At 49.2% G+C, this 21208-nt stretch overlaps 1 protein-coding gene across 1 annotated transcript in view; it reads right to left on the minus strand.

Moving 5' to 3' along the window:
- Positions 1-6410: 6410 nt before the first annotated feature.
- The window catches only part of Tfcp2l1 (transcription factor CP2 like 1), a 50384-nt gene continuing 35586 nt past the window's right edge, over positions 6411-21208 (minus strand). The window contains exons 8-15 of the mRNA XM_057770287.1: positions 19100-19191; positions 16348-16396; positions 16174-16267; positions 15330-15420; positions 13087-13190; positions 12359-12501; positions 8007-8058; positions 6411-6457 (exon numbers count right to left, since the gene is read on the minus strand). Coding sequence (XP_057626270.1) covers positions 6411-6457; positions 8007-8058; positions 12359-12501; positions 13087-13190; positions 15330-15420; positions 16174-16267; positions 16348-16396; positions 19100-19191 — 672 coding nt within the window. The remainder of the gene's footprint in view (positions 6458-8006; positions 8059-12358; positions 12502-13086; positions 13191-15329; positions 15421-16173; positions 16268-16347; positions 16397-19099; positions 19192-21208) is intronic.

A 21208-nucleotide genomic window follows, 5' to 3' on the forward strand; every position in this document is an offset into this window, starting at 1 on the left:
TTCTTCCATACAACCCTGGCCAGGGAACCATGACAAAGGCTGAGCAGGGCTCCAGGTAGCCGGGGGCATTTGAGGAAGAGACCTCTGTACTCCCATGGAGGGGCTGGGCAGAGTCCGTGGAAGCTAAGTGAGGTTCAGAACTTTCCAGAATGAGACACACAGAAGACAAGGAGCATTCTAGACGTCCCTGAATATACCATCTAAGTTTATACAAAATGCATTTGTTATTTAAGACAGTCCCTAACACCTGAGACTGTCTTTAAATAATCCAAAGGAGAGAGGCTGGGTGTGCAGGTCAGTAGCAGGGTGTTTACTTTGCACGCCTGAGACTCTCTGGGTTCTGGGTTCAATCTCAGGAGCTAGAAACTAGCTCAGTGGTAGAACACTTGCCTCAAGTGTGAGACCCTGGGTTCTAGGTTTGCTCCCTATCACTGCAAAACAAAACATTACAAATATAAAGAAGGAGGGGCTAGGGAGTAAATATTTCAGTATTTAAAGGCCAAGAGGTAAAATTATGTTGGCACAAGAGAAAACAAAATTCTATTTTTAAAAATAGCCCAGACTGGCCTCAAACCAATCACAGTATTGTATTCCCCAGTCCCAGCATCACCACGAGATCGGCATTGCAGGTTTCACCGCTACACCCAGCTCTTCCCAGATGTATGCGCTGGGGACGGAACCCAGGCCTCAGTCACGGTTGGAAAGTACTCTTGCCATGAGCCACACCCCAGTCCTGCATGATTTCACATAAGCAATTCAAACAACAGTAATTTAGTATAATTTTTGATGACAGGGCTATCACTTCCTAAACTGGGTTTGAAGACAATGTTCTCTATTATCCAATCAGTGACAGAAACAGACTGACTTGTGAACATGAAGAAGACTGGGGGTGCTACCTGGAAGGAAGGGAGCAGAGACCCCATCACTCTCTCCCTTAGGAAAAGCAGCCTGATTTTACAGGAATGCCTGGCTGGCGGGGACTGCAGCAGAATCTTCCATTAAGACTGGTAGGATTTGGGGAGCTTATAAAGGGAACTGGCCTTGTCAGGGAACCAGGGTATTTCCCAAGATCTTACTGGTTCTCGGGCCCAGTGGCCCTGTCTTTAAGGGGTAAAGAGAAGGGAAGTGAAGGAGAAAAAGGGTAAGAACTTTCCATACTGGCCAAGTAGACTAGCTTGGATGACAGCAGCACGTGTTCAGAGGTCCTCACACGTGTGTGCCAGCATGCGCACACACTCATGTAGCTGCAGTCGGTGGGGAAGGCCTGGGGGTTGGCGAGCAGCCACAGCACTGGTGCTACTGTGTTCGTCCAGGACAAGCCAAGGTCACCTCACCTGCCTACTGCCTGACTTTGATGAATGGGAAACAATGCTAAGGCCTTGACCCCACTCAGATTCATCTATTGTTTCCAGGTTCTGAGGTCTCCAAGTCAGTGCCTCTTATTTCATTTGGGGGGTGGGGGCAGAGCTGGGGTTCAAGCCCAGGGACAAACACTCTACCAAGGGGATATACCACTCACCTTGTATAAAGGAAAACCGTCACTCATGATGCAGCCTGGGACCCTTGACTTTTGGTCCCGTTTCCTCCAGTGTACCTAGGAGAGTGCCCACATTCAATTCCCCATGCCCCCACCAACCTTAACTTTCCACTGACAGCAGCTAAAGAGGCTTTCTATTTCTTCCACTAACATGTTAATGATTTTCAGAACTTCAGTCACTTGGGCCAGCCCCTGAAGCAATGCTGGACTTAGGAACTAGTGACAAGCGTGTGGGTTCCTGCTTTTTCCCTCGGTAAGGATCTCTTAAGTTAATAGCTCTGCTCAAGGGGCTCCAGGCAGACTGGGTAAGAGGTCACTAGGACAACACCTGACTTTTTTCTAGACCCCCACAATGATTCATCTTGTCAACTTGATGGGATTTGATATCACCATGGAAACAGACCTCTGGGTATGTCTGTGAGGGGTTTTCATTTCTATCCTTTTAATTTACTAAGCGAGAGCAAGAAAAACTATGCAGTCAAGTCCTGTGTTTGGGGGAAATCAGAAGCCAGGCATCCAGAGCGTGAAGAGGCAACCTACCTTGGGAAAACCATCTTCTTGGTCATGGTAAGTGTGTGAGGCGCTTTCTGGATTAGCTAACTGAGGTGGGAAGACCCACCCTGACTCCCTGGGCTGGGGCTCCTGCCGCTGTGCCTTCCCTGCCAGGATGGGCTGCACACTCAGACCGTGAGCCAGAACAAGCCCTTCCTGCTTTACGCTGCTTTATGTCAGACATTTTGTCACAACAGTGAGAAAAATAACTAACACGGAGCCCAAGACAAGACTTGGAACTTCCCACACCACCTGCCCTTTCTAATGCCATTTTTGCTCTTCATTTAGACCGGATTTGAAACTCAGAAAGAAAGGTGTCAACACCCCCATTTCTCAGAGTTAAAATTTAGTCTCTGTTCACGTGGCACATGTAGAACTATCACCTGGGTACAGTGGCCACAGATACCTCGGTGGGCTGAAAGTCAGAGGCCCAAAATCTAGTTCTGCTCCTTCCAGTGTCGGACCCTGACCTAATTATTCTAAGTGACTTAGTTGCCTCTTGATGAAAACGTGGAAACATGGAAATGACTGGCTGTGACCTTCCTCTAGAAGTAGGGAGGGTAGGTTGTGCACCAGGAAACGTGGTAGAACAGAGGAGTGTCACCCAGCCCTGCTGACAAGGACAGAGAGAACACAGGGCAGTGAGGTGACTGTAAGAGCAGGAGCCTCAGATGCAGACGAGAAGGAGGAAGAAAGAGAGCAGCAGCTACACCATCCCAGAGAGACCCAGGAAGAGAGCAGCAGCTACACCATCCCAGAGAGATCCAGGAAGAGAGCAGCAGCTACACCATCCCAGAGAGACCCAGGAAGAGAGCAGCAGTTACACCATCCCAGAGAGATCCAGGAAGAGAGCAGCAGCTACACCATCCCAGAGAGACCCAGGAAGAGAGCAGCAGTTACACCATCCCAGAGAGACCCAGGAAGAGAGCAGCAGCTACACCATCCCAGAGAGATCCAGGAAGCAGAGGCCTCCAGAAAAAGCACCAAGCAATGGGAAAATCCAGGCCTTTCAGTAATTAGGGATTAAAAAAGCAGATGCTCACAAGCAAAAGGATGGAACTGAACCCCTCCCCAAGACACACACATACATGCCACACATGTAAAACCAATTTAAACTGAAACAGAGAACATAGTTACAACTAAAACTTCAAAAATTCTTAGAAGAAAACACTGATTTTCCTGAGTTTGCATTAGGTCATGGTTTCTTAGCATCCACATCAAAAGCACAATAGACGTAGGTAACTCAGTCATCACAAACTAAAATAACAATGATAATTGTTTGAGGCAGGGTCTCACTATGTAGGTTGAGCTGGCCTTGAGCTTGGGAGCCTCAGCTTTCTGAGTATTGGGAGTGCTGGTGCATACCACCAAGTCCAACCAAGTTACAAGCTTGTACACCTCAAGGGACATCATTAAGATGGTGAAGACAACCTTCAGAATGGAGCAAAACCGATGAAGGGCCTCACCTAGAATTTCCCAAAAATTTGGACAATTCAATGAAAACACAGCACAATTTAAAAATGGGCAAAGGACCTGAACAGATATTTCCTCAAAGACATAATAACCAATCCACATGTGAAGAGATTGGTTGAACATCATTAGCTATCCGAGAAATACAAGATACCTGCAGGATATTGTAACAAAAAGATCAACTCAAGGAGAGTAGCTTAGTTGGTAAAGCACCTGCCTAGCAAGCACAAAGCCCTGGATCCCATCCAGTGCTGAATAAATCAGGTACAGTTAGAAGGGTCACAAGTTCTATTACCCTCTTCTGCCTGGTGACTAAGAGGCCAGACTGAACTCTACACCAAAGGGAGGGAGGGAAAGGGAGAGAGAGCACAGCTAAGGTAGGGTGAGGAGGCAGAGAAACTCAAACCATCCATTGCTGGTGGGAAGGTAAATAGGTAAAATAAAGCTGTCAGCCCCACCCACACACTCGCAAAAGACAGAGAGCCCAGCCTCACTGTAAGAATAGTTCCTCTGCCTATAAAACCATGTTTGCCAAAACCTGATGACCTTTGAGCCTAGAAGTGTATCCTACAAGAGCTCTGGTGATCAGAGGGCTCACCATGTTTTGGGGAAAGTGGATTAGGAAGGAGTCCTCAGTCTACCACAACTACCAGTCCTCAGATGCCCCATAGTTAAGAAAGGTGACTTACATGAGAGAAACGCAAATCAAAACAACTCTGAGATTCCATCTTACACCTGTAAGAATGGCCAAGATCAAAAACACTGATGACAACTTATGCTGGAGAGGTTGTGGGGAAAAGGGAACACTTCTGCATTGCTGGTTGGAATGCAAGCTGGTACAACCCCTTTGGATGTCAGTTTGGCAATTTCTCAGAAAATTAGGAAACAACCTTCCTCAAGACCCAGTAATACCACTTTTGTGTATATCCCCAAAGGATGCTCAATTGTGCCACAAGGGCATGTGCTCAACCTTGTTTGTCATAGCCAGAACCCGGAAACAACCTAAATGCCTCTTGACTGAAGAATGGATAAGGAAAATGTGGTACATTTATACAATGGAGTACTACACAGAAGAAAAAAATAATGACATTTTGAATTTTGCAGACAAATGGATGGAGCTAGAAAACATCATATTGAGTGAGGTAACCCAGACAAGGAAAGACAATTATCATATGTACTCACTCATAGGTGGTTTTTAAACATAAAGCAAAGAAAACCAGCCTACAAACCACAATCCCAGAGAATTTAGACAACAATGAAGACACTAAGAGAGACTTACATAGATCTAATCTACATGGGAAGTAGAAGAAGACAGGATCTCCTGAGTAAATTGGGAGCATGGGGACCATGAGAGAGGGTAGAAGGGGAGGGGAGAGGAAGGAAGAGAAGAAAAATGTAGAGCTCAATAAAAATCAATAATTTTTTTAAACATAGCAACAAGACAGTACCCTAAATAGAGACCTACAATTGGGAAAAGACACTCTTAAGTTAGAACAATGCAGAGAAGACACCTCCCCTAGGAGATCTGACCAACCAAGGCTGTCTCAAGGGACTTCCATCAGGCAGTGGTGGCACAAGCCTTTAATCCCAACACTGGGAGGCAGAGGCAGGCGTTCAAGGCCAGCCTGGTCTACAAGAGCTAGTTCCACTAGGACTGTTCAATAGAGAAACCCTGTCTTGAAAAATAAAAAAAAATAAAAAAAAAAAAAAGGAATTCCACAAACCCTCCTGCTGCAGCACTGGGATGGTACCCATTATTGCATACTTGCTAGGAGCTGTACTCCAAGCCAGACTTCTAAACTGATGGTCAAGGTCACTGGATCCAATGCAATCTACACCTCTTCGGTATTCTACACTGTAGCAGCCCAAGAGGAATCATTTTGTTCTCATCCCGCTTTGCTGGTGAGCAAGTTTTGTGCTATCTCCTCCTAAGCAGTTGCTGCCCTAATTAGCATCTGTGAGAGGTCACATGGGGCAAAAGGTGTGGTGTGAATGAGAAATGTATCCCATAGGCTCGTGTATTTGAACATGTGGTCCCAGCTGGGGGTGTTGTCTGAGGACGTATGACACTGGGGGTGGGTACTGAGGGCTTGTAACATTGTACTACTTCCTGTTCACACGCAATTCTCTCTCCCCTCCACATACTTTGTGTATGGAATCTATGACTTTAACACGCTAAGAGCCCAAACAAGCCCTGGCTGCATTTAGTTGCCTTGTCAGGGTATCTTATTATAGCACAGAAAATGAACTGAACACAGTGCCCACGAGAGGTCACACAGGTGCACTGTGGAATCTACCATGGCAAGGCAGAAACGTGCACAGGCTGCTAGGTTTGACTGGAGCAAATCCTTAGAAACAAGGCAACCGAGAAAGAGTTGGAAGGCACGAAATAAATAGCCCCATTCCTAGTAATTCATCCAAGAACAGGAGAGAGGTCACCACCAGGGTCACCTGGAAGGGACGGCAGTATTAGGGTAAGGGAGCTGTGCCAGGTGTCCCTAGTTGGCAGAGCTAGCCGTGAAGCCAGTGGCCCAAGAAGGAGGTACGGAACAGGGGAGGCACCAACTGAGGAGCCGCCATCTACAGGGTCAGGGTGTAAGAGATGTATGCCCCCCACGTCTGCCTGGGAAACAGAACGAGTGACTGTTAGAAAGCTGAAAGCCAAGAGAAGGGAGAAGGCAGCCACTGGCTTTCTGCATGGCAGACTTGGTGTCCATGGCTGTCGTTAGCTTTCCTGGTCTGGGCAGAGCCCCTCCTAGTCTGAGCTCCTTAGGTGAAACAGCAGCTGACAATGGTGTGACTTCTACAGCCAGGGGTCCATGGGGTGGGGACAGATGCACGTCGCGGCTGCTCAGAGTCCACACTTCAGGATGATGTGGTAGCCGTCATTGCTCTCTGCTGCAAGAGAAACACTGGGTGTGGGCATGTGTCACAGGAAGACACGGGGTACAGTGGGATCTAGGTGTCCCAAAAGGCATGAAAGCATGTATTAATACAGAAACAAACCCACTTAAATAGCTACACAAGGAAGATTATGTTTATAGAAGCGGAGATTTCAATCAGGCATTTGTCTTAATTATTGTGTGTACACACCTGTGAAGAAGTCAAAGGACAGTATCAGGTGTCGTTCCTTAGGTGTTATCTATCTTGTGTTTGGAGACAGGGTCTCTCAGTGGTTTAGAGCTCACTCACCAGGTAAGCTGGGTTGCCTGGCCAGTAAGCCCCAGGGATCCAGGGATTGGTTACAAGCATGCACCTCTAATTTCCAATTTTTAAAAAACAAACATGGATCTTGGAGACTGAACTCGGATCTTTGGGCTCGCTTAGCTAGCACTCTATCAACTGAGTGATCTTCGCAGGCACTCTGGTGTTTACAATGAGCCTTCTCACCATGACCCTAGGCCTGAGGAGGCACAGGCAAACTACGGCTTTCCAGAGTGCTATGGCTCAGGCTGAGGTCTGTGCTATATTCAGGATAGGGCTGATGTCGGGACAGGTTTAGTCTCCAGCCTATAGCACTAGTGAATGATGGTGGGACCTTGAAGGGGTGGAGCCTAGTGGGAGAAAGTGACCTCAGAGAAGACATTGGGTCTTAGCTCTTCCTCCTTAAGCAGAGCAGTTCACCAACCTCACACCATCACATGCTGCCTTGGCTGCCTTGCCATCGGCCCAAATGTGACAGGGTCAACTGACCATGGGCTAAAACCTCTGAAACTGAGCCCAGAGAAACCCGTCTTCACTGTTTTTTATCTCGGGCATTTCCACAGTATCAGACAGCTAACTGACATAGCCTAGATTCACAGAATGGGGCAGGAAGTGGTGGCAACATAGTCTGGTATCCCGTCTCTTGTTCTTTATTTTCTTTAAGACTTGTTTCAGGCTTAATTATGCATGTGTATGTGTGTATGTGCAGAGGCCAGAGATAGGCTTTGGTCCCATAAAGCTTGAGTAACAAGTGGGTGTGACCCACCAGACATGGGTGCAGGCAGCTAGATTTGGATTTCCCGCAACAGCAATGTGTGCTCTATCCACTGAGCCAGCCCTCAGTCCCCAGCCTACACACTCCTGATATGCAGGCTAACTCTCAGCAGAGGACAGGCATCCTGACACTATCTCAAGATATCTGGCTCCGATGGACTCTCCAAGCCCCTGATTCCCTCTACTTGCCATTGGAGTCCTTGCTTGGGCTCCCAGAGACTGTCTATGAAAGCTCCAGCACCATAGCCACGGAGAACAAATGCCCAGGCCTTCCTGGAGATGCCTCTCATCCAGTCATGGCCCGGACTAAGTATGAGGAAGCTTGGGCTTTTCTTGTTCCCAGAGGCTGCTCCAAGTTCAGCATCTTGTGGAGGGACCCTGCCCAGGCAGATACCACCTGCCACCCACCACCCTCTGACAACAGGGAACACAGACCACACTTCAGTCAGGAAAGCAGGGAGGGGCTTACCTTTCAACGTGCTGAGCATAAAGCAAGACTCATCTTGGAAATTCTGAACCATCTGAAAGGGAAAAGAGAGACACGTTCTTCTCAATGGTGTCTTCACAGCACTGCAGGCTAGAGGGGCTGCAGAGGCAGCCCGGTCAGTCCTGTGTGAGCCTGAGGATGGCACCAGAGCAGCACCAGGCTCCTCTGACCTCCGCATGCCACGGGCACAAGACAAAGGTTAGTAAAAGACAGAACACTTGTTTATTTGCTGGGACATCTACTCTCTGTACTGGACTAAAGGAAGGTTTTATGTTACAACAAAAATCGATTTTTAAAAACTAAGCACAGAAACAGGCATGGAGAACTAGACAAACCCCTCCACATGTGCACCCTCAGAACATGCTGAAGAACACTGAGAGCAACACTATGATGAATAAAGCTCATACCATCCCTGGCATTGCCAGTGGCAGGAGTGTGAGCCAAGCGGGATCTAAGCAATCATGGCACTCAAGAGGCAGAGGGAGCCTCAGCTACACACATCAGCATTCATGAATCAAAAGCATACGTTAAGAGTGAAATAATGGGGAATGCCCTGGAGGAAAGCATGGCTACTCCAACCTGTAGGTTTTAAAGTAGGCAGAAGAAAGCGGCCTACTGGCCTGAGGACATGGGCCGTTGGTAGCATGCTTGCTTTGCAGGAGTTTAATTCCCAGAACGCAGGTTAAAAACCCACCAAATAAAACAGGCATGATGCCGTGGGCTTGTAACTCTGGGCTGGGCAGATGGAGACAAGAGGATTGCTCAGCTTCCCTGAGCAGCCATCACAGCCTACTTGGCCAGCTCTACGGCTTGAAGAGATCCTGTCTCCAAGGCAATGGTGGGTGGTGCCCAAGGAACAACAGCCAAGGACCATCCTTCCAGTTATGGAGAAAAGAAGAAATGATTGCTATACAATACACATGAACAGGCAAAGGTCAAAGATGATCCAAGCCTACAGAGGGGTTTATAACCATCATAGTCTAGTAAACTGGGTACATGGACTTGGATACTTATAAAAGTGTGTCAGTGAGGTGGGTCAAGCACCTGCTGTGTGAGCCTGAAGACCTGAGTTTGATTCACAGAACCCACAGAGGAGGGAGAGAAACCACTCACACATACTGTCCTATGATCTCCATACACACACACACACACACACACATTCCCCACAGCATACAAATACCTGCATGAACACGTACACACACATGTAAAAACAGATTTAAAAACAAGATTAATTTTATGAAATCTTTGCATGTGTATGCTGCATTTCCCAATATATACTCCAGAAATAGGTAAAATATAGACATATACATAAACATGCGCGCCAAACCCAACAGGGTAGCAAAGCCCCTTTCAATTAAAACAAACAAAAAAGCAACCCACTTTTTATTGCCCGCTCTGGACTACTGCCTCAAATCCTACAAATGCACCCACCTGTCGACCCTGCCCCTCCCTGCAGGGCCTAATGGTGCGTGAAGAACATTTATTCTATACCTCAGCCTGCTCCAGCTCGGACTCTTGGCCGCCCAGCCACTTGGGCATGAAAAAGCCAGGGCCCACAAGGGCTTAATCAGTAACTCCCTTGTTTAATTGAGTGCCCTTGCACCCCAGGGGCTGGCTCCTTGCTGGCCAGGCTGCTTCCAGCGCTCTGGGTAATTCTGAGCTGAAGGTTTCCAAATTGATTCGGGTTGAGTGGGAAGGAGACTTGGGGGAATGAGAATGGCCTACTTAGCCAAGGTGGCGTTTGAGGTCTGTTCTCTGCTTCACTTGCTTAACGGCCTGCGGCTGAGGGCACCGGGCAAGTGGGGGAGGGACTTCCTCGGGGACTTGGGAAGTTGCAAAGCATTTACACTCAATGTTTTTATCTTCTCAAAAAGAAATCTTCGGGGGCCTGTGGATGTGGCTCCATTGCTAGAGCGCTTGCTTAGCTAGCAAGTACAAAGCCCTGGGTTCCGTCTCCAGGGCTACAGAAACCAGGTGTAATCCCAACACTCTAGTACACCAGCACTAGGGAGGTGGAGGTGGGAAAACCAGAAAGTCAAGGCCAGCCTGGGCTACAGATCCTGTCTCAAACAAGCAATTCTCTTTGAGGCACAAAGTGGCATGTCTTCTACTCCACTGCGCGGTCTACCACTCCAGGGCCTTCCACCCGCCTCGCTCATCTTAGTCAGCTCTAGAGGCAGGAACTTCTGGTACCATTTTCGTTTTCTCTGAAATGGAAGCTGCTTTAAGCTAGACTTGGTGGCGGTGGCACATGGCTGCAGTTTCAGTGCCCACAAGGCAGTGGCAGGAAGACCGCAGCGCGATCACGGCTAGCCGTGTCTACACAGTGAGTGCTGGGCTGGTCAGAGCTCTACACTGAAGTCAGAACAGAACGAAGAAGTGTAACTCCATTAAGCTGGGCCTGTGACACACTTCTGTGACCCTGGCCCTCAGGAAGCAGAGGCAAGCAGAGCCCTGTTACAACTCAAGGCGAGCCTGGTCTGCACCACGAGTTTCAGGATGACTAGAATTTCATAAGGAGACTTTGTCACAAAACAAAAGCAAAACCAAACCAAACTACAGCTCCCATTCCTCAAGAGGCTGACTCTCTTTCTTGCCCAGTCCTCCAACAGCTGCTTCTCTGGGTTTCCACCAGATCTCCACCCCATCTCAGCTGTCACATCGGTGGGCAACCTCTCAGTGTCTGTGCCTCAGTTTCCTATGTGTGACATGGGATCCTAGTGAGGACTTCAGTGTACGTGTACACACACACACACACACAAACACACATACACACCACCAGCACCACCACCAGCAGCAGCATTGGCTGGTTTGGATCTGCAGTGTCTCCCTGAGGTCCCAGTGTTGAATGCTTGGTCTTGGCCTCTGGGTGGAGCCCAATAAATAAGACTTAGTGTTGAACGGGATATGGGGACCTGTGCCCCCGCCCTCACCCCCTTCTTGGTCATAGTGAGAACAATTTGCTCAGTCACTCTCCTACCATGACGGGCTAATATCACCACCAGGCCCCAATAACAGGAAACTGCCAGACCAAAATCTCTCAAACTGTGAAGCAGAGTCGTGTGTGTGTGTGTGTGTGTTTATCTTCACTCGGGCACTGAGATTACACTGGAGTATACACCGTGTCCAGCTGTTGATATGGGTTCAGGAGACTGAATCCAGGTGCTCACACTTCAGATGAGCTCTTTACCGAGCCTTCCCCCAGACTGAACCTTTCTTCTTAGGTTTGCGATCCCAGGTATTTGCTACAGTGCCAGAAAGCTAACAATTCTGAACAGTCAGTGGAAGGAAGATCCAGGATGCCACAACCTTAAGATTATCTGATCCATCGTGGGCAAGAGATGCCCAATTTGGTGGGCATCTCTCCCCGAAGGGCTGGGGCAAGGTTCCAACAGGACTCTGTTGACTTCCTAGACCTTCTGCTAGCAGCTACTTCCAGCTTCCTTCCATGGGACTGTGTTGAGCAAGAACAAGCCTATTGGGCCCTGGAGATGGCTGAGCTAATAATGGTATTTGCCGCCCCCCCGCCCCCCCCCGATCTCTAGGTAGCACGTGGTGGAAGGAGATCTGATCCAGCAAGCCGTCCTCTCATCTCTGTGTGCAGTGGCACTCGGGCACCCACTCACCCACCCGGCACCCCTCACAAAATAAAGAAATACATGTAATAAAATGTGTTTAACTATGGGGCTTGTTGCCAGTCCCTTATAGAGGGAGGGCAGGAGAAGGGTTCTTGGCTCCTCACACGAAGCTGATTCTTCCTACAGCTCCCTCCCAGGTTTATGTAATTAGTTTGGAAGGGTAACTGAAAGAGAGACTCTGGGGCCACCTACACTCCTGTTAAGTGAACCTAATTAATAAATTAATCAGTCCTGGAATTGTTACTTTAGTCTGTGGTTGATGCCCTATCTCAGGGGAGAAGACATTTGTTCATGTTTCCCCAGGAAAAGTCTTGCGACGTCGACGTGGCAGCCCTTTAGACGCAGTCGTGGTCAGAACATCCCTTGCACTGCAGGCGGCTGTTACAGACCCAGCTTTGAGCAAGCCACACGCGTAGAAAACACTGAGATGCCCTGACCAATGGACTCTCCGGCCTTTTCAACCTGCCTAACACTGCCATCCTATATAATGCAGTTCCTTATGCTGTGGGTGACCCCCAACCACAAAATTATCTCGCTGTCACTTCATAACTGTAATTTTGCTACTATCATGAATCATAACTCTTGGAGGCAGCTGTTTGATGATAGAGGGGCTGTGACCCACAGGTTGAGAACCACTGCCATAGTCTGCTACTATGTGGGGATCTGGGGTTCCTCCCGAGGGTCAGGTCAGCTCACCTCATTGCTCACCACCACATGGATGCCAGTGGGGCCCTGCCGATAAACCCGGTGGATGTGCTGCGGGGGCATGCTGTACAGGCTGGCGATCTTCTCGATCAGCTCCAGGGTGGTCAGCTCTTCCAGGAAGATGGCGTGGTACACTGGAGAGGAGGAGGAGCAAGTGCCTTCTTTAAGGGGCCATTAAAGGAACAAGAACCTGTCCCATCATGAGAAGCTTCCGTGGGAGGATGCTCATGCCCAGAGCCATGGATTCTGCTGGAAGCTGAGGAGGCTGGTAGAGCCTACTGACAGGTGAGCGTAGTCTGGCTGGTTTTGTCTCTCAAGGGCACAGACCCAACCAGACCCCAACGCACCCAGCTAGGGGGGAGGAGGCCTAGAGGAGCAACGGAATTCAGATGCGGTGCCTGGAGGGCACACAGCCTGCACCACAGGAGGAGAGAGCGCCATGTCACCTTCCAGGGGTTACTGGGTGGCAGAAGGATATTTAAAGACAATTATTAGTGCATGCTGGGGAGCCAGCCAACTGAGCACCAGAATTCATTGCTGTTTCGTTGCCGTGGATGCCACGTGACCTGGTGCATCTGCCACATGGACTGTGCCCCCAGACTGTGAGTCATAACAGACTTCCTTCCTGAAGTTGCTGTTGCTTGAAGAAAAGTAACTAAAACACCGAGAGCAGAAACTGAACAGACTCAGGAGACAGCTGCAGGCTCTGCCCCACTTACCACACAGGCTATTGTCCCTGCTGCCATCCTGCTCCTGCGGCAAGGGTAGTCGATTCTGCTCCATCTCCTGACAGACATAGATGGTCATCTTTGGCCTCACATTCCTAACAAAAGAAAAGAAAATAATTCACAAATAGGATAGGCTGTTGCTCTAGAATGTTCTGGAATGCTCTGGAATGTTCTGGAATGCTCTAGAATGTTCTGGGACCTTGAGTAGAATTTGGAGTGTGGAGGGATTTAGAGAAAGCAGGTGTTAGGGGTGCAGAGTGCTTCTCATGGTCTCCCGGGATAGAATTTAGCGCTGGTGGATGTTTGTGGAAACTATTTTTTTTTTTCATTGCACAGCTCCTAGGAGGCAGATCTATGGCTCCTCCTCAACTGTGTTCCCTCACTCCACAACTGTGCTGTCTCCAGCTGGCTATTTGGTTTGAACTTCAGGGCTCAGGAGCAGCTCAACAACCCAGCACATGTTGGCATACACAAGCTCTGGGTTCCAGTCTCAGCACCAGAAAGAATAAGGAGCACAAAATCTCAGTAAGAACTTAAATTGGGTTTGACTGTGATGTGAACTCTAGTGTCACAGCACAGGGTCCCACATGGCCAGGTTTCTGGACTGGCATAGAACATTTCATTTCCATGGTGGTGGGGAGTTCTATCAGACAGCATCACCTTGAAAATTGCACTGTGGTTTTTCAAGGCCATACCCCACCCCTGGGGAGTCTGCTCTCAGCCAAGACTCTGCAAGTGTCCAGACTCTGCGCTACTGACTAAAGGCCAAGATCCACAGGCTCTGGGTCCAATGGAGGAGAGGGAGGTTGTGATAGTTAATATTAATTTCGGGACTAGAATCATGAAGGGGACAAACTTCTGTGAGGGAGGGAGTTTCTAGATTGGTGTCAGTGAGGTGAGAAGCCCCACTATAAATGTAGGCAGCATCATCTCATGAACCAGGGTCTCCTACCCCACACAAAGAAGAAAGCAATTGAACGTTCTTCTCTTCCTGTTTCCTGACTTTAAAGACATAATGTAACCAGCCACCTCCCGCTACTGCAGCCATGACTTCCTTGATGTACTGTGAGGAGCAGAGGAAGCCCTGAGTGAATGTGTTTTGTTGCCACTAGCTGGCCATAACAAGGACCCAAGCCTCAGACCCATGGGAAAACGGCAAAGCCTTGCCCTGGAGTGGGGCTCAGAGTCCATGTGTGAAAACTGATAGTGAGTTCAGAAAACATCCACCATGTGATGTGGGATTCCCCTCTGTATGCTGTGAATATCATTGGTTAATAAAGGAACTTCTGTGAGCCTACAGCAGAGCAGGGTAGGGTGGAGCAGAGCTAGGAGGGGAGGACTGGACTGGTCAGAGAGAAAAGAAGGGGGGGTCAGAGAGTCAACACAGATGCCACAGTATAAACAGCAGCCTCGTAGCGATACACAGATTACTAGAAATGGGTTAAACTAAGATGTAAGAGTTAGCCAATAAGAAGCTAGAGCTAATGGACCAAGCAGTGTTTTAAATACAGTTTCTGTGTGGTTATTTTGGTTCTGGGAGGCTGGGACAAACAACGGGTGTCTTCCAACAAACACCATGGCTCCACCCCCTTGATGTTTACAGCCTGAAGACTGCTCCCCTACAGAGACTGTTCCCACTGAAGTTAGCTAAATCATCCTTCCTCAGCTGTGCACCGTAAAACCTCCTTCCTGTTTATCTGTACGCACTAACCCTTGTTCAGCTGCATGCAATAACCCACCTCCATGTTCAGCTCTAATAAACATACTGAGCCTTCCTCCATCAGGGAGCCTAGTCTTTCCAAGCCTGGCTTTCCTGTATGTGTATCTGTCCTTTCTTCATTCCCTAGCGGCCCCAGTCTGGTCCGTCCCTTTAAGCTGTGCTGGACGTGGCACTGTACCTTCAAACCATGAGCCAAAATAAACCTTCCTTTTCATAAGCTGCCTTCGCCAAGCATTGTAGAGGCAAAGAGAAAAGGAACTACTACTGAGGTGTTTGTGAGGACCACGGAGCCCGGCGTCGCGTGATCTCCACATGGCATCTCCTTCACTATCCACCCTTCCACCGCCTCCTCCAGCATTTACCCCCTCCAGTGCTGGGGTACGGAGGGACTCCTTCCATCAGCTGGCCCCACCAGCAGGCACACCACAGTTCAAAAGGCTGGTTGGGGTTTCTTGCTATACACAGGCAGCACCGTAGCCAGTCTTTGGCTGGCTTCTCTACAACCGGCACCTACCTGCCTTTGATGGCATTGAAGAGTCGAATCCCATCCGCAGGGCCACAAACCTGGACCAAATCATCTCTAGACATTTTCAGCAGGTCAGCACCTAAGTGGAGACAGCAGCACCATTTACACGGCATACACCTGCAGACCCCACAGCAGGGTTGGGGCAAAGTAGGTCCAGCCCCACCCTCAGTGGGCACTAGACATTCCACGGAGAGAAATGGCATAAGGCTAAACAACCCCAGGAGGTCACAGCCGTACAACGTCAGGGCCTGCATGACAGGTATGCACTGCCCTGACTGGCTAAGAGGGCCTGTGGTTTTTAATACCGCCAATGTGACAGGATCTAACAAGCCTCTGGGCAAGTTTGTGAGGAGTTTATAGATTTGGTTAACAGAGGTGGGCAGATCCACCCTGAACGTGGGCAGCACCAACCCATGGTCTGGGCTTCTGGACTGAATAAAGAGAGGAAGGGAGCTGAGCTCCAGCGTCCATCTTGGTTTCTAGGCTGTGGATGATGACCTATGTATGAGCAGCTGCCTCACACTCTTGCTGCCTCGACTTCCCCGCCTTGAACTCTATCTTCGAACTGTGAGATAAAATATGACCCCCACTTCAGCTGCTTTCGTTAGGTGTTCTGGCACACCGAGGGAAAAGTAACTAGTACAGAGAGCCCTACCTGGGCACGGCACAGCCCAGGCGCACCAAGGTGAGAGGATCTGAGTACAGTCACTCCACAGCCCCCAAACTGAACTTGACAAGGATTGTCTAGGGCCAAAAATGTCATAGCACAAGCTGTGAGAAAGGGAATCCACAAAGCCACGGGCCCACGGGACCCTAACTCCACAATGCTCACCCGAGAAGCTGGCGAAGAGCCGGCAGAACTGTGAGAAGCGGTTGCGGTGCAGCCACTGCTGGGCATCCTGGATAGAGGCTGAGGGGAGCAGGTGCTGTGAGTGAGAGAGAGAAGGCTCAACATGGTCACAGAGCCAGAGGGACCACCAGCGAGCCAATACCCACGCACACTTACATCACTGCCCAGGGGTAAGGGCTCCACTGGGTGCGTAGGTGAGCTGTTGCTGTAATGGAAAAGAGATGGTAGATGAACATGCGAACTTCCAGGGACATGAAGAAGATTCCAGAGCCTACCTACAAGGTGCCTACATTCCAGCAGGTGTGTGACTGCCTGAATCAGACAAACTTAAGATCTATCTCTCACAATGTCTCTTGAACTCACCTGTTACTGCATGGGAAGTTTAGATGACTACACTGATGTGGGATTTCATTGGTCAATAAAGAAACTGTCTTGGCCCATCTGATAGGGCAGAATTTAGATAGGCGGAGTAAACAGAACAGAATGCTGGGAGGAAGAGGAAGTGAGCTCAGACGCGATGTCGCTCCTCTCCAGAGCAGACACAATGAAGCAAGCCGCCAGGTCAGAATCTTTCCCGGTAAGACTGATGCTACACAGATTATTAGAGATGGGTTGATCAGGATATGAGAATTAGCCAGTAAGGCCTAGAGCGAATGGGCCAAGCAGTGTTTAAAAGAATACAGTTTGTGTGTTGTTATTTTGGGGCATAAGCTAGCTAGGCGACCAGGAGCTGGGGCGGCAGCAACACAGCCCGCAGCTCCCCACTTCACTACACTGTTCAGGCAACAATAACTCTACATGTGTGGTCTGCAGCAAAAAACAAAAAGGGCTACCCTTGCAACGATTCAGCTTGGTAGGATTTACAATCACCATGGAAACAAACCTCTGCGCATGTCTAGGAGCAAGTTTCTACGTCAAGCTAATTGAGGTGAGAAGACCCACTCTACACATCAGCATCCCATGGGCCGGGGTCCTGGGCTGACTATAAGGGAGAAAGGGAGCTGAGCTCAGCATCCATCTCTGCATCCTGCATCCTAACTGGATGCCTCACGCTCTGGCTGCTGTGGCTTCTACACAGTGATAGACTGTACCTCCTTGAATTGTGAGCTGAGATAAACCCTTCCTTAAGACACTTCTTGTCAGGAATTTTTGTCCCAGTGCAAGGAAATTTCTAAGATACCCAAGAGTTCCAGCCTAAGGAAAGGACAAGGTGACCAGGCCACACTCCTTACAGTAATTCTGTACCTAGGAAGCTGCAGTTGGATCAGAATCAATTGAATCCCAGCCAGAGGGGCACATTCAGGGGTACAACCTGAATACACAGGTTGTTACCCACTTAGGAAGAAAATCATGGCCTGGGTTTTCCCAGTAGGAAGGTACAGAAGTGCTTGCCATGCAAGCATACTCAAGTCCCAACACCCACATGAAAACTCGTGTGGCAGGGCATGCCTCTAATCCCAGTGCTGGAGATGAGACAGAAACTTCACTAGAGAGCACTGGCCGCCAGTCTCACCAAGTCAGTGAGCGGAAGACACCTGGCATCAACTTCTGGTTTCCACGTGCACACAGATGCACACACACATACATATTTACGTGCACATAAACATACAGTCCCCTTGCAGAGATGACCCTCATCCCAGTCATCACAGGTCCATCACTGGTGTTGAGCCCTAGCTCCCTTCTGCATCAAGGAAACAGGGCTTAGGGAAGTTAAGGAAGTTGCTCCCCAGAGTGCACACATTAAAGAGCAGGCTTGTCTGGACTAAACGGCCCTTTTCTTTTTATTCTATACTCATGAGAAGACATTTCACAATGATAAAACCAGGCTCACAGGCAGCCTTGCTTTTTCTTTTTTTAAAATTTTTTGATCATATCTCCTTTAGTTTGGGCTAGCCTTTAACTTGCTACATATCTTAAACTTCTTGATCCTCTTCCACCTCCAGAATGCTAGAATCACAGGTGCCACCACACCAGGTGCTGAAGACCAAACCCAGCGTTTCCTCCACACCAAATGAGTTCCAGCTCCATCCCCAACACTGATTTTTCATTAAAGACAGACTGCTGAGCGGGGGCTCAAGGTGCAAACCACACTGGCTAACAGCATCCAGGCTGGAGTCTCCTCACTACCAGGACATTACTACAGAGCCATCATAGCAATGTCAAGAGCCTTGGTCTGCACTCGCCAGGGCCTCACGGCCTATCTGTGACCAAGTCAGCCAAGGTTCAGCAAAACTAGCTTTGGGACAACAAACACTGAAACCCAGGGTGGAGGCTCCTACCTGGACAGTCCCTCAGGAAGCATACACAAGAGTTAGAGAGAAAACCAAGGAGAACCTCCTAAATGCCTCAGCCATCTAGCACCCACCTCAGGTGAACACTGGCTTTTAAGGTAAATTCTCACAAACCCAATGCCACTTGTGGAAGTATGCAGAAACACAAACACACACACACACACACACAATATCTCTCTCTCTCTCTCTCTCTCTCTCTCTCTCTCTCCCTCCCTCCCTCCCTCCCTCCCTCCCTCCCTCCCTCCCTCCCTCCCCACATAACCAGGTGTGATGATACACAAGAGGCTGGCAAAGTAGGACTCCAACCAAGTTCCAGGCCAGCCTGTGCTAACCAAGAAGCTCAAGGCCAGTCTGGATTATACACAACCCTACCTCAGGAACCCAAGGCTAAATAAGGGAGCTGAGGGTGTAGCTCAGTGGTAGGGCTCTTGCCCTGGATTCTACTCCCAACATGGGGGTCAGACAAGGAATAGATAAATATGGCTGCAATTGCTATACAAGTTAGCCACACTAAAACCCAAGTAGATGCCAGGCCATGGGATGAAGGAAGTGGACCCAAACAGGAACCTCTACCCCAATGCATGCCAGGACCCCAAGGAAAGGAAGGTTGGACATACCCTTCACCGAGGCCAAAGCTGTTGGGAGAGCCATTATAGCTTGGGGATGGAGCACTGTTCACCTGGTAGGCTACATCAGGCCACGGAGAGCACTGTGGGAAGAGATACAGGACAGTGTGACTCAACAGTTGTCTTAGGACAAGCTCAAGAGAGCGGCCCACGCACCTTAGGCCCTTTGACGTAAGCAATCAGTACTGACATGTCAGCACAGACCATACTGACAGCGCTCACAAAGAGCCATGACCAGTCACACTGCACAGCCACCCAACATGACGTGGAGCAGGCAAACCAAGAAGTGCACCCCTTTCAGCTTCCTGGTAAGTCAACCCAAAGGAGGAAAGAAGTATCATGTAATGCCTAAACCCACAAATGCAGACAACCAAACCCCAACTAGTCACATATGCTGAAATACGTGTAGAAGACATAAGGAAGATAGAAGACGTCTAAAGAAGAAAGCAGTGCAATTCAAGGCTAAGACCCACTTTATAAAGTGAGGAGACAGCATGCAGAGCAGGGCTGCAGCAGGCTGGAGGGATCCTGGAACTCTTCCAAGAGTTGTTCCTCCCAGCCAACATGCATAGTTACTCGATTTTAGTACCCATCTGGGCTCCAAAAGATGAAAACATGTATGATGCGAGCCTTTCCCTGGAGGACATTCCAATGCACGGGCCAGTCGGGGGTGCTGGGGAGAGAACACAGACCTCCAGGGAAAGGGAGCGCCCCAAGCCTGAGTTTCTTCCCTTCCCTCTCTCGGAGGCTTGGAGAGGGGCAGCCTGAAGCATTCCTAAAGACTGACTATCCCCCACCAAATGCCAGGTTGGTAAATATTTAACCATTGTGAGTGTGGGCTGGAATTTGTTGATGCTAAATCCTACTGAGGGAGGAAATCTGATGAGCTGATAGAAGGGGCACGCTGGCATCCCAAGGTCATAGCCTGGATTCTTTGTGCCAGCTACGCTGTGCTGTGGTGAGGGCCTGCACAGTCACATAGCACACTCTCTTCTTTCAGGGAAGTCAGGATTAGAACAGAGAATTGGGGCTCAGCCAGGATGAGAAACATCACTAGACAGGGTATTCCTGGCGGCGTCATCAGCCAGGCATGGACCAGGCATGGGAAGAAACTGCATGAAACAGTCCTTGTGTCCTGCTGGCAGGGAGCATGCGGAAACTTTCCTGTTCTGGGCTCCCTGCCCACTGTCACCCTCAGGAAAATAAAGTGCCAGTACATACTTGCAAACCTCATTAGCTTTTTATCCGTCTTATGCAAACATGCCTCTCATGTGACTTACACATACACACATAGGCATATGCACAGCTAGGACATGGCCACCCTCCTCTTGGATTTCTATATGCAAGTCTCACCATCACCATAGCCTTGACCTTGCATGGCCATCCTGGGTCTTATACATGCCTTCAAGGGGAATCCAACTAGTCAAAATCCCCAACACAGTAAGGAATGGCTAGTTAAAAGAAAACAGGCCAGCAAAAGTAAAGCCAGTGACAGGAAGCAGGGAGAGCTGGCGATGGCTTCTGAGCAGCTCTCTGAACCCAAGGATGGCTTGGTGTCCGGAAGTGCATGTCTGTGTCTGTCCGAAGAAGAAGTAGCCAGTGCTGGGGGTGGGCTGGGACTCAGTGGCCGAGCAGTGTATGCACCTGAGATCCTGGCCATGGTTCAGCTCTGACACTGAATTTTAAATTTACTTGTGTATTTATTGTATTATATGAGCATATATGGTGTGTGTGTTTGGTATGGCTTGTGGCAGAAGTCAGTTCCTTCCATCCACCTTGGACCTGGGGATCAAGTTGCTGGACTTATGCAGCAAGCACTTTTCTCTACTGAGCCATCTCTCAGGCCCTCTCAGGCCCTAGCAGTGAATTATAAAAAGTCTGTGCTTGCTTGCTGCACATTGTGGTGCACAGTTTTAATCCCAAGACAAGAAGCAGAGGCAGATGGCTCTTTGTGAGTCAGAGGCCAGCCTGGTCTGGTCTATACTGAGAGTTCCAGGACCAGGGACACATAGAGGACCCAGTCTCAAACAGAAGCCAGCGCCTACACTACCAATCTGCTGCGCACCATGTCCACAGCTCATTCCAGGCCCACTCCCAGCC

The sequence above is a fragment of the Chionomys nivalis genome, chromosome 5 (genome assembly GCF_950005125.1).
Source record: "Chionomys nivalis chromosome 5, mChiNiv1.1, whole genome shotgun sequence".
NCBI classification, from domain to species: Eukaryota; Metazoa; Chordata; class Mammalia; order Rodentia; family Cricetidae; genus Chionomys; species Chionomys nivalis.